The 17,194-nt window shown below is 42.1% G+C and overlaps 1 protein-coding gene across 1 annotated transcript in view; it reads right to left on the bottom strand.

Moving 5' to 3' along the window:
• Nucleotides 1-17,194, bottom strand: part of AP3D1 (adaptor related protein complex 3 subunit delta 1) — a 112,395-nt gene that overhangs the window by 52,501 nt on the left and 42,700 nt on the right. Inside the window, exon 15 of the mRNA XM_056574261.1 lies at nucleotides 15,336-15,567. Coding sequence (XP_056430236.1) covers nucleotides 15,336-15,567 — 232 coding nt within the window. The remainder of the gene's footprint in view (nucleotides 1-15,335; nucleotides 15,568-17,194) is intronic.

Here is a 17,194-nt window from a genome sequence, read left to right as displayed (position 1 = left end):
GACAACACATTATATAGGCTTAAATCGTTATCCTCCCCATCCCTGGGGGACGTTTTTGCCCCCAGGGATAGGGAAGTTATTAAGTTATAAAGTACCCCCCCCGGGCCATCCCGCAAGTTGTACCCTGGTCAGCTACTTCCCAGCACCCGTCGCTCCAGCCGTGTTCCCGTCCCCTCGTCTTGATTGACAGCTTATGCCACCGCTCTGCTCCTTCTGCTAAAGGAGCAGAGTAATGACGCTAGCCTTCAATCAAGCTGACAGGGCGGGGCCACGGCTGGAGCAATGGTGATCAACGGATACTGGTATGACTTTATTACTTAATATCTTTACCATTCCTGCATTCTGCGGTCCAAGTAAGAAGTCTTTCATTTAAAGGGACCCAATCAGCAGATTTTAGCATATAAATCACTTGACAACGCGTTCTATATGCTAAAATAGTTATCCTCACCACCCCTAGGGGACGATATTTATCATATATAACGCCTTTAAATGAAAACCTTTCTTGGACCGTGGAATGCTCTAACAGGTTTTAGAAAATTGGTTTATTAACCCTTAAGTACCAAGCATTTTTCTGTTTTTTCCTACTTACCTTTTTAAAATCATAACCCTTTCAATTTTGCACCTAAAAATCCATATGATGGCTTATGTTTTGCACCACCAATTCTATTTTGTAATGACGTCATTTTACCCAAAAATCTACAGCGAAATGAAAAAAATAAATAAAAATAAAATCATTGTGCGACAAAATGGAAGAAAAAAAACGCCATTTTGTAAATTTTGGGGGCTTCTGTTTCTACACAGTACATTTTTCATTAAAATCGTAGGTCCATACGATTAAAATGATACCCTACTTATATAGGTTTGACTGTTTATTACTTCGGAAAAAAATCATAACTACATGCAGGAAAATTTATACATTAAAAATGGTCATCTTCTGACCCCTATAACTTTTTTATTTTTCCGCTTATGGGGTGGTATGAGCGTTAATTTTTTGTGCTGTGTTCTGAAGTTTTTATCGGTACCATTTTTGTTTTGATAGGACTTTTTGATAGCCTTTTATTCATTTTTTTTGTTATAAAAAGAGACCAAAAATACTTTTTTTTGCATACGCCATTGACCGTGCAGTTTAATTAACGATATATTTTTATAGTTCGGACATTTATGCACACGGTGATACCTCGTTTTTTTTATTTACAGTTTTTTTTTTTATGGAAAAATGGGGATGATTCAAACTTATTAGGGAAGGGGTTAAATGACCATTGTTAACTTTTTTTTTTCACTTTTTTTTGCAGTGTTATAGCTCCCATTCAGGCTTGCAGCAATCGCGCAGGAGGGAGGTAAGGTACCCTCCTGCTGTGTCCCAGCTGATCGGAACATTGCGATTTTATTGCGATGTCCCAATCAGCCCGACTGAGCTGCCGGGATACTTTTACTTTTAGACGCGACGATCAACTTTGATTGCAGCGTCTAAAGAGTGCATACCGGATATCTGCCGGAACGGCGATGTCTGGAATTATCCACGGTCCTGGCTGCTGATAACAGCCGGGACCGTGTGGGTATGATGCGAGCTGAGCTCCTGAGCTCGCTTCATAACACCTAAAAAGATACCGTGATGAAGCAGGACAACGACACTTTGGCAACCAAAGACTAGGTGAAAACCGGCAGGGCAGAACCTGTCCTTTCATATGGGGACTTTGAGGGGGTTTCAATTCGCCTGTGTGACCGCAGGCCGCATCCACCAGAGGGAGGATGGTGGATTTAGACAGGCGGGACACCGGAGCATCCAGTCGGAGAAGACATCCATTTAGAGAGCCAATGCTGGGGGAACAGAAAGAGGGTCTTCATACTCTTGCAGAGTCCACATGGAAATACCAGCTCTCCAATCCCCTTTAATGTGCCCGGATCGGTGTCCAGCCAACACCAGCAGCGAAAAAAGAAAGGCAGATGATCCAGCACTATTTCCAAGCAGCTTTATTAGGAACACAGCACACAGGTAAAATCAGCCTGAACTCATCAGACGCGTTTCGAGCGCATGCGCTCTTTGTCAGTGATGTCACAGGTACTGCCAGGTGAGGTTTAAATACCTTTTGATTGTGGGAGGGAAGGGAAAGAAATCCCGTAACCCCACCTCTCTCTGGAGACGTGTGACATAGTTCACATTTGTAAGAACAAACAAAGTTAAAAAATGTGTAATAAAACCAGAAAATGAAACATACATGCAATAATGTAGCTTGATTGTTCGTAAAAACATAGGAGTTAAATGTCACGGAAGGGGGTTCAAAAAATAGGTATATATGCTTAATTAGTAGTGAAATAGCAGTTCTTGACGGACATTTAAACCCGTCGGAGAACGAGTCCCCAATGTGAACTGCCAATATGCTTCACGATCTGCCAATTTTTTCCTAATGCAACCCCCTCTCGTGCCCATTTTAACATGTTCAATGGCAAAAATACGAAAGGTGTTTAATTTACCGGCATGTTCAAAGTGAAAGTGTGCAGATGCAGCAGATCTCTGTCTCACTGCTGTCATAGTACTGTCATTCAGATGTTCCAGTGCCCTTATTTTTAATTTTCTTGTAGTGTATCCCACATACTTTAAATTGCACTCTGTGCACTCTATCATATAAATTACATTACTGTAATTACAGTTAATGTAATTGTTGATGGAGTACCTTTTGGTACCATCCGAGCTCTCGAAATGAGTCGTCTGTTTGACATACTGACAGGTACGGCACACTTTGTGTCCGCACTTAAAAAACCCTTTTCTTTCTAGCCAACTGCTATTTTTCCTATTCTGTGAAGCGACCACACTAGGGGATAGTTTATCCCCAATTGTGGGGGCCCGTTTGGACACTATTCTACAACCCTCTTCTAAGATTCCAGCCAGCGTATAATCCTGTTTCAGATAATGTAAGTGTCGCTGTACTATGCTTTTAATCTGATTAAAGTAAGGTGAATAGGTAATAGCCAAAACTGGTTTTTCGGTACTGGTAGATGATTTATTGGCAATATTTGGATTTAATAAATTAGCTCTTTCTTTTTTGGCTACTTTAAGTTCAGCTTTTTTAAGAGTATGATTGGAATATCCCCTAGATTTTAATCTTTGTTTTAATTCACTGGCTTGTGTGTTAAATACATTTATATTTGTACAATTTCTTTTAAGTCTAGTTAGTTCCCCGACTGGAATTGCTTGAACTGTATGTGTGGGGTGATTGCTGTCTGCTCTCAGGACCGTGTTGCCCGATATGGGCTTTCTATACGTGGAGGTCTCAATAATTTGGTTCTGGGACCCTCTCAACACTAAATCCAAAAAAGTTATGTTAGTGGGGTCCACGTAATGGGTAAATTTTAAATTATACATATTATTGTTTAAGTAATCCACAAACAGTGGCACGGTCGCGATGTCCCCCCTCCAAATAAGGAGGAGGTCATCAATGAATCGGCCGTACCACTGTATGCTGTTCCTGAAGGGATTGTCATTTGTATAAATAAATTGTGATTCCCAAAACGACATGGTTAAATTAGCCAGTGAGGGTGAGTGTCTGGCCCCCATAGAAACGCCACTGACTTGGACAAAAAAGGACTTATCAAAAGTAAAATGATTGCGGGACATAAGAAACCAGACAACCATTTTAATGTATTCACACAAATCCGGAGAGTAGTTGCTATGGGTAACGAGATGGTGATTCAGGGCTCGCATGGCAACGGTCCAAGGTATACTGGTGTATAATGACACCACATCACAGGAAAGCCATGCGAATCCTGGATCCCACTCCATGTTTTCAAACGACTTTAACACATCTCTGGTGTCTTTTAAGTACCCAGGAACTCGCTGTACTAATGGCTGTAATAGCCGATCCACCCATGTGGACAATCGCTCCAGCAAAGATCCATTGCCGGACACGATAGGTCTCATGGGCGGAGGAATAATGCCCTTTTGGGTTTTGGGGAGAGTGTACAGTACCGGGATAATGGGTTGTTCAATGTACAAATAGTCCCTATCTCTCTCTGAAAGGACTCCCAGTGCTATGCCCTCCTCTAGTAATTTACTAAGTTCCTGTTGAAATTTAGAGGTGGGATCATGATCCAATTTTCTATAAGTGTTAGTATCAGTTAATAACTCATTGATTTGTGAGATGTACATTTCTTTGTCCATTACCGTAACAAGACCCCCCTTGTCAGACATCCTGATCACAATATCATCATACGATGCTAGCTCTTTCAAAGCATAACGTTCTTTTTTGGTCAGGTTGTCTGATTTGGGTTGTCTTGTTGGAATGCTGTTGCCTAGGGCAACCAGATCCTTTTCCACCTCATTCTGGAATTTATTCATGCCCTCTGTACGAGAGGATAAAGGATAAAAGCCAGGATTTTTGTTCACATGCCATTTGTTAGTAGTAACACCACAATCATAAGGATTGTTACATTCCAATTCCTGCAACTCTTTGAGTACAATTTGATCTGAAAAAGAAAGTTGATGGAATACATTATATGTCAAATTGTCAGTATCTACTGATGCAACCTGGGTTGCATCATCCGATACGCTATCCAAAAAATGCTTTTTAACCGTGATATTGCGAATAAATTTATTTATCTCACATAAAGTAGAAAAAATATTTAATTCATTTGTGGGAGAAAAATTCAGCCCCCTAGAAAGTAGAGACACTTGATCATCAGTTAAAGTTCTACTGGACATATTCATTACCCCACTTGTTTCTGAGCTTGACTCCTTAAGCGGGGAGTGTCCATGTTTGGTGTGTTTTCTCCCCCCCCTCCTGGGTTTTTTGCCTTGCGTTTGGCGTTTTTTGACTTTTTGTAATATGTTGCTTGACCAGGAGTGGAATTAGAGGTGGTGGGGTTATCTGATTCGCCATCTGATTCCATTTCTGATGAGCTGAATGTAACCTTGTGGTGAGGTGTACGTTTCCTCTGGAATTTATTTCTCTTTAAGATAGATCTAGGTGTATGCTCATATGATTCATACTCTTGGACCTGTGGAAACTTTATTCCAGATGAGCACGAGTGCTGAAAACCTTAGGAGATGGATGGGAGCAGCAGAAGGAGACTTAAAGGGGTTATCCAGTAAAAAACTGGCGCGGCACAATGACGAGTGACGTCACTCGTCATTGCGTCTCGCATCGCATAGCAACGATAGCCAGGAGGAGAGAAGGGGCTGTGGCACCGATAGCAAGGGGGAGAGAAGCGGCGGCAGCAGGGCTCTAGATCCTAGGACAGGCAGGTGCAGAGAAGCCGGCAGGTCTCTGCACCTGCAAAAGCCGCTGCAGTTCATTGATTTAAAGCGCCCGCTTTAAATAATTGAACTGCAGCGGCTTAAAAAATTTTAGCCTAAAAAATGCGTGTTATACGCCGATAAATACGGTACTTATGAGCTTCTGAAGTTACGGTTGTTCTTTTCTGTCTAAGTGCTCTCTGATTACACGTGTCTCGGGAACCGCCCAGTTTAGAAGCAAATCCTCATAGCAAACCTCTTCTAAACTGGGCGTTTCCCGAGACACGTGTCATCAGAGAGCACTTAGACAGAAAGGAACAACCTTAGCTTCAGAAGCTCATAAGTACTGAAAGGATTAAGATTTTTTAATAGAAGTAATTTACACTGTTTAACTTTCTGGAACCAGTTTATATATGAAAAAAAAAAAAGAAAAAAGTTTTTTCCTTGATAACCCCTTTAAGAAACATAGTCCAAGGTCTCGAGGGCCTTTAGGAGCCTGTATATTTGGAAGAAAAAAAAAAAAACAATTTAATTAGAAAAAAAAAGAAAAAAAAAAAGGAATGACCAGGTCTGGAGTGCTCCGGACCTGTGTCTGCCTCCCACTGACACTAGGCTAAAACTGATTAGCTCTTTGTGGGCGTGGTATTTCATGCCAGGGAGGAGACAACCTTTTAAACTTTAGTGTCAGCCTCAAAGTGGTAGAGCATATACCCATGGTCTCCTGTGTCACCCAATGAGGCGACCGAGAAAACTGATCATCGTTGAAAAATTTTAAGACCTTTCAATACAGGATCCAGATAGAAGGTGAAAAATAAACACTAATAACATGCAGGTTAGGAGAATCAATTCAGAAAAATACACCACTGCCAAGGACTCTTAGATTGCATAAATTGGCAACTCCCTCTACATGCTGACTGCTGACTGACACATGAGTTTAACCCCTTAAGGACTGAGCCCTTTTTCACCTTAAGGACATTTTTTGCAATTCTGACCACTGTCACTTTAAACATTAATAACTCTAGAATGCTTTTACTTATCATTCTGATTCCGAGAATGTTTTTTCGTGACATATTCTACTTTATGTTAGTGGTAAAATTTTTTGGTAACTTGCATCCTTTCTTGGTGAAAAATCCCAAAATTTGATGAAAAATTTGAACATTTTGCATTTTTCTAACTTTGAAGCTCTCTGCTTGTAAAGAAAATGGATATTCCAAATCATTTTTTTTTTATTCACACATACAATATGTCTACTTTATGTTTGCATCATAAAATTGACGAGTTTTTACTTTTGGAAGACACCAGAGGGCTTCAAAGCTCAGCAGCAATTTTCCAATTTTTCACAAAATTTTCAAACTCGCTTTTTTTCAGGGACCAGTTCAGGTTTGAAGTGGATTTGAAGGGCCTTCATATTAGAAATACCCCATAAATGACCCCATTATAAAAACTACACCCCCCAAAGTATTCAAAATTACATTCAGTCAGCATTTTAACCCTTTAGGTGTTTCACAGGAATAGCAGCAAAGTGAAGGAGAAAATTCACAATCTTCATTTTTTACACTCGCATGTTTTTGTAGACCCAATTTTTGCAAGGGGTAAAAAGGAGAAAATTTTTACTTGTATTTGAAACCCAATTTCTCTCGAGTAAGGACATACCTCATATGTCTATGTTAATTGTTCGGCGGGCACAGTAGAGGGCTCAGAAGGGAAGGAGCGACAAATGGTTTTTGGTAGGTATGTCACATTTAGGAAGCCCCTATGGTGCCAGTACAGCAAAAAAAAAAAAACACATGGCATACCATTTTGGAAACTAATCCCCATTGGGGAACATAAGGGGTAAAGTAAACCTTAATACCCCACAGGTGATTCACGACTTTTGCATATGTCAAAAAAAATAAAAAAAATAAAAAATTTCCCTAAAATGCTTGGTTTCCCAAAAGTTTTACATTTTTAAAAAGGGTAATAGCAGAAAATACCCCCCAAAGTTTGAAGCCCAATTTCTCCCGATTCAGAAAACACCCCATATGTGAAAAGTGCTCTGCTGGCGCACTACAGGTCTCAGAAGAGAAGGAGTCACATTTGGCTTTTTTGAAGGAAATTTTGCTCTGGGGGCATGTTGCATTTAGGAAGCCCCTATGGTGCCAGGATAGCAAAAAAAAAAAACCCACATGGCATACCATTTTGGAAACTAGACCCTTTGGGGAACGTAACAAGGGGTTAAGTGAACCTTAATACCCCACAGGTGTTTCACGACTTTTGCATATGTAAAAAAAAAATTATTTTTTTTTACCCAAAATGCCTCTTTTCCCAAAAATTTTACATTTTTAAAAAGGGTAAAAGCAGAAAATACCCCCCAAAATTTGTAACACAATTTCTCCCGAGTACGGCGATACTCCATATGTGGCCCTAAACTGTTGCCTTGAAATACGACAGGGCTCCAAAGTGAGAGCGCCGTGCGCGTTTGAGGCCTAAATTAGGGACTTGCATAGGGGTGGACATAGGGGTATTCTACGCCAGTGATTCCCAAACAGGGTGCCTCCAACTGTTGTAAAACTCCCAGCATGTCAGTGGCTATTTGGCAATACTGGGAGTAGTTGTTTTGCAACAGCTGGTGGCTCCGTTTTGGAAACAGTGGCGTACCAGACGTTTTTCATTTTTATTGGGGAGGGGAGCTGTGTAGGGGTATGTGTATATGTAGTGTTTTTTACTTATTTTATTTTTTGTTAGTGTAGTGTTTTTAGGGTACAGTCGCACAGGCGGGGTTCACAGTAGTTTCTCGCTGGCAGTTTGAGCTGCGGCAGAAAATTTGCCGCAGCTCAAACTTGCAGCCGGATACTTACTGTAATCCTCCGCCCATGCGAGTGTACCCTGTACATTCACATTGGGGAGGGGGGGGGGGGGGAAGAAACATCCAGCTGTTGCAAAACTACAACTCCCAGCATGTACGGTCTATCAGTGCATGCTGGGAGTTGTAGTTTTGCCACAGCTGGAGGCACACTGGTTGTGAAACACCGAGTTTGGTAACAAACTCAGTGTTTTGCAACCAGTGTGCCTTCAGCTGTTGCAAAAGCTACAACCCCCAGCATGTACGGACAGCGGAAGGGCATGCTGGGTCTTGTAGTTATGCAACAGCTGGAGGCATACTACTTTGGCTGGGGATGCTGGGGAATGTAGTTATGCAACAGCTGGAGACACACTGGTTTGCTACATAACTCCGTGTGCCTTCAGCTGTTGCAAAACTACAACTTCCAGCAGTCACCGACAGCCAACGGGCATGCTGGGAGTTGTAGTTATGCAACCAGCAGATGCACTACTACAACTCCCAGCATGCACTTTAGCTGTTGGTGCAAGCTGGGAGTTGTAGTTACACAACAGCTGAAGGTACACTTTTCCATAGAAAAAATGTGCCTCCAGCTGTTGCAAAACTATAAGTCCCAGCATACCCATAAGGGCATGCTGGGAGTTGTGGTGGTCTGCCTCCTGCTGTAGCATAACTACAGCTCCCAGCATGCCCTTTTTGCATGCTGGGAGCTGTTGCTAAGCAACAGCAGAAGGCTGTCACTCACCTCCAACGATCCACGCCGCATCACATCAGTCCCTCGTCGTCGCCGCCACTGCTGCTCCTGGGGCCCCAATTCCAAAATTCACGCCGGGGATCGGGGTCCCCAGCACCCGGGGTGCACGTCCCGCACCCGCTCATGTCCTCCGGAAGAGGGGCGGAGCGGGTTGCGGGAGTGACACCCGCAGCAGGCGCCCTGATTGGTTGGCCGACGAATCAGGGCGATCATGAGGTGGCACCAGTGCCACCTCACCCCTGCAGGCTCTGGCTGTTCGGGGCCGTCGGAGAACAGCCTGTATTTCCGGGTCACTGGAGACCCGATTGACCCGGAATCTGACGCAGATCGCTGGACTGAATTGTCCAGCGATCTGCGGCCATCGCCGACATGTGGGGGCATAATGACCCCCCTGGGCGATATGCCCCGATGCCTGCTGAGCGATTTCAGCAGGCATCGGGCACTGGCTCCCCTCCAGCTAGCGGCGGGGGGCAGGGATTTGACAGGACGTACTCAAACGTCCTGAGTCCTTAAGGACTCGGAAAAGGGGCCGTTTGAGTACGTCCTGCGTCCTTAAGGGGTTAAAGGGGTACTCCGGTGAAAACTTTTTTCTTTTAAATCAACTGGTGGCAGAAAGTTAAACATATTTGTAAATTACTTTTTTTTTTTAAATCTTAATCCTTCCTGTACTAATTAGCTGCTGAATACTACAGAGGAAATTCTTTTCTTTTTGGAATGCTCTCTGATGACATCACGAGCACAGTTCTCACTGCTGACGTTATTATAATAATAATAACACTTTATTTATTGTTGTCCTTAGTGGGATTTGAACCCACATCCCCAGCACTGCAAGGCAGCAGTGCTAACCACTGAGCCACCATGCTGCCCTTAGCATACATCTGCTATGCGTGGTTGCTAAAAGACAGAGATGTCAGCAGAGAGCACTGTGCTCGTGATGTCATCAGTGTTCCAAAAAGAAAGGAATTTCCTCTGTAGAATTCAGCAGCTAATAAGTACTGGAAGGATTAATATTTTTTAATAGAAGTAATTTACAAATATGTTTCACTTTCTGCCACCAGTTGATTTAAAAGAAAAAAAGGTTTTCACCGGAATACCCCTTTAAATAAAACAAGTCTACTAGTCTTACCCCATAGTGTGAATCAGAGATAAATAAATCCCTTTAAAAGGGGTGTTTGAAAGTTATATCTTATTAAATGTATAACCCCAAGTTATATAAGATTGGACAATATCTTGTCCTTGGCTTAAAGAGGTACTCGATCTGCTTTACATTGCCAAAGGTCTTTTACACTTGATTGGTGATTTGTATAGCACATAGGTTAAGGACAGTAATATCCAGGGGACAGAGTGTAGTTCAAAAACAAACCATTCCGGATAAGTTAGAGAGTCTAAATATAGCCTTCGTAGGGGCGTACTACTCTTCTGTATAGGAAAATATAGACAGTATACTTGTGTACATACAGTTTTTGTGATCCATGCATATATCAACACCCATGAGGTGTTTAACGCTCAGACATACCACCGTTTTCTTACTATTATTTCACACCACCTTGCTTAGAAGTATAAGGGTTACAAATTCCACCTTTCTTTTATTTATTTATGTTCTCCCCGATAAGGGTATGATCTTATGGTTTACTATTTCCTCTACAAGCAAGCTTACGTGCCATGCCGTTGAGCATGTCGACTTCACCGCAAGAGGGAATAGATGGTTATTGTTACAAGTTATTATGTTCCTTTTTGTTTGTATGTGTACATTGCTGAGTTTTGTGATGATATTTACACACAATGGGGGACATGTATCAAAGATTTTACCCCTGTTTTGTGTGTATTTTTTGCGCAAAATTTTGCGCAAGCCCTTTTTTTTGCGCATTTTTTTGCGCACGTTTTGGTAGAGCATGTCCTCCAGATGTGGCTGAATCAGGGTACCTTGGAGTGACATCTATAGTACGCATGGATTTATTAACTGCATACTTTTTCTTTACACCAAAAATGTTGCCACAAGAGCCGTTTCTTTTGCGCAAATATAAACCATCTTGGACTTAACGTAGCAAGATGCTCTAAATCATTGATTCTATTTTCCAAAGAGTGGATTGAGGAGATTACTATATTTACCCGCAATTTATGAAGCTCATTGTGCTTGATTGATAAATTTAGCTCTTCTGCACATAATTTAGAATTCGGGAAAAGGGGTAAAATGCTTCTACCATACACAAATAATGATACATCTCCCCCAATGTGTTGATCTAATGTACCATCAATTTGATGTTTAAATGGTAATGCTGTTTAACACTGACTGAAAATACCAATAAAAACTTTTGAAACGTACATTGCCAAAGGTGGCCAGGAAGCTGGAAGCAGTGGAAGTGGAAATTTAAACTCCAACTAACTAAGCCTGTAAGGACGAGCGCCGTAAATGTACGGCGCTGCTAAGAAGTACTTCCGGGTCAATAGGGTCTAGGGTGACCAGAAAAAAAAGGGTGAATGGAGCTGTCAGAGAGCCCCATTCACCCTTACCCAGCAGGAGTGAGGTGGCACGGGTGCCGCCTCACTATCACACGATTGATCGGTCAGAACGACCAACCAATCAAGGACCTGCTGGGCAGCGATCGGGCCGGCGCCAGCGGGGGTCTCCTATCTTGCCCTGGTCTGGCAGGGGTCCCCTCAGGATCGGTGGCGGCGACAGGAGCAGCAGGTTTGGTCCCGGCGGCAGGATACAGCGGCGGCAGGATACAGCAAGAGGCGAGTTTTGTTCACCTCCTACTGTTGCTTAGCAACAACTCGCAGCATGCAAAGCCAAAGGGCATGCTGGGAGTTGTAGTTTTGCAACAGCTGGAATTCCAACTACAACTCCCAGCAAGCCCTTTGGTATTCTGTGCAAGCTGGGGGTTGTAGTTATGCAACAGCTGGAGGCACATTTTTTCTATGAAAAAGTGTGCAAAACTACAACTCTATGCATGCCCTTCGACTGTCAATGCATGCCGATTGTTGCAGTTTTGCAACAGCCAGAGACACATTGGTTGTGAAACTGAGTTTGTTAGCCAACTCAGTGTTTTGCAACCAGTGTGCCTCCCGCTGTTGCAAAAATAACTCCCAGCATGCACTGAGAGACTGTACATGCTGGGAGTTTTAGTATTGCAACAGCTGGAGGCACACCGGTTGCGAAACACTGAGTTAAGTAACAAATGCTCAGTGTTTCGCAACCAATGTGCCTCCAGCTGTTGCATAACTACAACTCCCAGCATGTATGGTCTTGTCAGTGCATGCTGGGAGTTGTAGTTTTGCAACAGCTTTAGGTTTACAGCACAATGTACAGGGTACATTCACACGGGCAGGTTTACAGCAAGTTTTCCGCTGCAAGTTTGAGATATGGCAAATTTTCAGCCGCAGCTCAAACTCCCGACTCAAACTCACTGTAAACCCAACCGTGTGAATCTATCCTAAAAAAACACTACACTACAAACCTACACAAAATAAAAAGTAAAACACTACATATGCACATACCCCTACAAAGTACCCCCCCCCCCCCAATAAAAAAAATAAAAAACAACATCTTGTACGGCACTGTTTCCAAAACAGAGCCTCCAGCTGTTGAAGAACAACAACTCCCAGTATTGCTGGACAGCCACTGACTGTCCAGGCATGCTAGGAGTTTTGCAACTGCTGGAGACACCCTGTTTGGGAAACACTACAGTGTGTTATTTTTGTGGCGGATTCAAATCCCCAATTAAGGCCTCAAAACGCTCTCTCGCTTTGGAGCCCTGTCATATTTCAAGGAAACAGTTTAGGGCCACATATCACAGTTTAGGGGTATCTCTGTACTCAGGAGAAAAAGCCCCCCAAAATTTGTAACAATTTCTCCCATTACCCCTTATGAAAAGGTAAAGTTGGGGTCTACACCAGCACGTTAGTGTAAAAAAAAAAAAAATATCTTTACACTAACATGCTGGTGTTGCCCCATACTTTTAATTTTCACAAGCGGTAAAAGGGAAAAAAAGACCCCCAAAATTTGTAACGCAATTTCTCCTGAATACGGAAATACCCCATATGTGGGCGTAAAGTGATCTGCGGGTGAACAACAAGGCTCAGGAGTGAGATCACACTATGTACATTTGAGGTCTAAATTGGTGATTTGCCATGGGGTGGCTGATTTTACAGTGGTTCTGACAAACGCAAAACAATAAATACCCAGATGTGGCCACATTTTGGAAACTACACCCCTCACGGAATGTAACAAGGTGACTGACAAACTTTCATTAAAGTTGGATGTGAAAATAAAAAAAAAAAAATTATAATAATTTCACTAAAATGCTGGTGTTACCCTACATTTGTCATTTTCACAAGGGAGAATAGGAAAAAAAGCCCCCCAAAATATGTAACCCCATTTCTTCTGAGTAAGAACATACCCCATACTGGCGAACTACAATGCTCAGAAGAGAAGGAGCGCCATTGGGATTTTGGAGAGAGAATGTGTCCGAAATTGAAGGCCATGTGTTTTTTCAAAGTCCCCATAGTGCCAGAACAATGGACCCCCCCCCCTCACCCCCACATGTTACCCCATTTTGGAAACTACAACCTCTCACGTAATGTAATTAGGGGTACAGTGAGCATTTACACCCCACAGGTGTCTGACAGATTTTTGGAACAGTGGTCCGTGAAAATGAAAAATAAAATTTTTCATTTGCAAAGCCCACTGTTCCAAAGATCTGTCAAACGCCAGTGGGGTGTAACTGTTCACTGCACCCCTTATTAAAGTCTGTAAGGGGTGTAGTTTTCAAAATAGGGTCACATGTGGCATGTTCTGGCACCACGGGGGGCTTCATAAACGCACATGGCCCCCAACTTCTATTCCAACCAAATTCTCTCACCAAACTCAATGGCGCTCCTTCTCTTCTGAGAATTGTAGTTTGCCTGCAGAGCTCTTTAGATCCATACATGGGGTATTTCCATAGTCAGAAGAAATGGGCTTACACATTTTGGGAGGCTTTTTCTCCAATTTCCCATTGTGAAATGACAAATTAGTGAAAACTCCAGCATTTTAGAGAAAAAAAAAATAAAAAAAATGTAATTTCCTGTCCAACTTTAGCGGAAATTTGACAAACACCTGTGGGGTGTTAAGGCTCACTGTACCCCTTGTTACGTTCCTTGAGGGGTATAGTTTCCATAATAGTATGCCATGTGTTCTGTTTTTTTTGCTGTTCTGGCACCATAGGGGCTTCCTAAATGAGACATGCCCCCCAAAAACCATTTCAGCAAAATTTGCTTTCCAAAATCCAAATTCGACTCCTCCTCTTGAGCATTGTAGTTCGCCAGCAGAGCACTTGACCGCCACACATGGGGTATTTCCATACTCAGAAGAGATGGGGTTACAAATTTTGGGGGGCATTTTCTCCTATAACCCCTTGAAAAAAAATGAATTTGGGGGAAAACCAGCATTTTAGTGAAAAAAATAAAATAAAAAAAAAGTCATTTACACATCCGACTTGACATCCACCTATGAGGTATTTCCTTACTCGAGATAAATTGGGTTACAAATTTTGGGGGGGCTTTTTCTCCAGTTTTTATAACTGGGTCATTTATGGGGTATTTCTATTATGAAAACCCCTCGAATCCACTTCAAAACTGAACTGGTCCCTGAAAAATTCTGATTTTGAAAATTTTGTGAAAAACTGGAAAATTGCTGCTGAACTTTGAAGCCCTCTGATGTCTTCCAAAAGTAAAAACATGTAAACTTTATGATGCAAATATAAAGTAGACATATTGTATGTGTTAATCAATAGCTAATTTTTTGGGGAATATCCATTTTCCTTACAAGCAGAGAGTTTCAAAGTTAGAAAAATGCTAAATTTTCTAAATTTTCATGAAATTTGGGGATTTTTCACCAAGAAAGGATGCAAGTAACGACGAAAATTTACCACTGTGTTAAATTAGAATATGTCACGAAAAAACACTCTCAGAATAATCATTAAATGCATCCCAAAGTTATTAATGCATAAAGTGATAGTGGTCAGAATTGCAAAAAAAGAGCTGGGTCCTTAAGCTGAAAAAGGGCTCAGTCCTTAAGGGGTTAATTATAGCTGTGCAAACAGTGTAGTCCCACTGTTTGCGTGGGAGTTACAGATATAGTTTAGTTTGTGGGGCTACACTGTGCCACTCCCATTATAGACAATGGGAGTTATGAAAATCGTGCAACTTCTCTTGCTTTCAGATTCCTGACCACCTTCGGCAAACCTAAACAGACAAACCAAATCACTAGCTGCAGCAGTAGCCAAACATGATCAGTAATTGGGTGCGCGGGCAGAACCAGCTCCTAGCTCTCGTCTCGAAAGCAGGCCGAAGATATGAGCGGTGGGAAACTGGAAGGAGCAGAATGGAGCTGTGGGGGACCAGGGGTGCCACAATATATACACATTTTTTGTCACACTGGAGTAACCCTTATAATAGTGCTCTTTTTAGCCATTTAACACTAAAACAAAAAATTTAAATAGTGAACAAGTAACTTCAAAATCCTACATTTATCAAAGCCAAACCTAACCTACCCTCTCCTGAACTTCCAAGTCTGCGTTTTGTACAAACTGGGGTAGTCTGTCAATCATAAGCTGTGTAATCTCCTGTGCGGCTTCTTGATCTCCCTCCTGTTCTTTGCGCTGCAGCATACAAGAATATAATTTAACCACATTCTGGACATAAACCGCCTGAATATGCCCTGGCAGAGTAGTGACTTTCGGCCTCAGCATAGCCTCCAATGTTTGTTGTGGTTCTGGGAGGTGCCTTAAAGAAAAACATATGCAGTAAGTAAAGCCTTACGGAATACATTTGGATTCAAACTAAACCATTATGCATACACAAGATTGGCCGTCATGACCCATCAATCCTACTATCTGATGACTTTCATTCAAAAGAATACATTTTTTTTTTCAACAAGACTATTCTGAGATTCCACAGTGGTTTTCGCTGAGTTCTCTAATCAAAATAATAAAAGAGCAGGAAAACATTTTTATCGGACTTTTTGATTGCTTTTTATTAATTTTTTTTATGGTATAAAAAGGGACCAAAAAATTTTTGGACTTTGGAATTTTGTTGCGCGCATGCCATTGACCGTGCAGTTTAATTCACAATATACTTTTATAGTTCAGACATTTACGCACGCGGCGATACCACGTGTTTATTTTTATTATGTTTATATATTTTTTATATGGAATCTGGGAAAAGAGCGGTGATATTTAAACATTTAATAAGGAAGGGGTTAATGCGTAATTACATTATTTTTTGTTTTGCTTAGGGGACTTTTAGGAAGAATCATTTGATTCCTCATACAGATCAATGTGGTTCCATAGAACCCCATTCATCTGTGTGCTCTGTGCTCGATTGATAAAACCTGGCACCTTTAGACGCCACTGCCAACTTTGACAGCAGCGATCTAAAGGGTTAATAGCTGGCCACAGCGATCGCTGCATGCCAGCTATTAACGCCAGCCCCCAGCAAGAGGAATCGTCTGGGGGCTGGCCACTATGACCCAGTTAACGGCATAGTCATACCCAGTTAACGGCACATGGACGAGTATAGACGTCCATGGTCGTTAACGGGTTAAATAAAATTTTACGCAAATGAAAAATCCCCTCAAAACTTGCTGTAGGATGTCAGTTTTCTAAAGCAAGACACACCGTGATTCAAAAATGATTCGCTGCATTTCAAAGTTCGTTTTGCAAAAAGTGTCTTCGTTTTTGCGCAAGAATTTTGCGCAATTTCTAGACTACACAAAATCTTTGCACCAATTTACAGTAAAAAAAAAATGTAAGGAAGGCAATGATAAATATCCCCCAATGACCTGTCAAGCAGACCGCCAAGAGAACACAGTAAGGACAACTCTTTGCATGTCCTTGAGTGGCCTGGACAGAGCTCTGACTTAAAACTGAATCACACATTTCTGGAGAGAAGTGAAAATGGCTGTCCGCCAATTGTTCCCACCCAACCTGACAGAATTTTAGAGGATCTGAGGAGAAGAATGGAAGGGGGAAAAAAATCCCCAAATCAAGGTGTGCAAATTTTGTGACAAGATACCCAAGACAAGTGGAGGCTGTAATAGCTGACAACAATGCTTTTAAGGGATGGTCCAGTGAAATACAACTTCTCCCCTATCAACAGGACAGGGACCTCCCGAAATCTCCTTAACTGGTCTCCGGCTCTCAGAGAGGAGCTTGTGCTGCAGACAGAACAAGCCCCATTCATTCTCTATGGAAGTGCCAAAGAGACTCGAGTGCTGAATTCGGGCATATCCAGTGCTACCATAGAAAAGAATGGAGTGTGTGCCGTCTGCAGCATGCACTCCTCTAAGAGAGTCTGGATTAAGTACAGGAGATTGGGGTCCCAGCGGTTAGACACCATGTCATCAGACATG

The sequence above is a fragment of the Hyla sarda genome, chromosome 1, assembly GCF_029499605.1.
Source record: "Hyla sarda isolate aHylSar1 chromosome 1, aHylSar1.hap1, whole genome shotgun sequence".
Classification (NCBI taxonomy): domain Eukaryota; kingdom Metazoa; phylum Chordata; class Amphibia; order Anura; family Hylidae; genus Hyla; species Hyla sarda.
The sequence above is the reverse complement of the archived record's forward strand: the minus strand, read 5'-3'. Positions and strand labels throughout refer to the sequence as shown.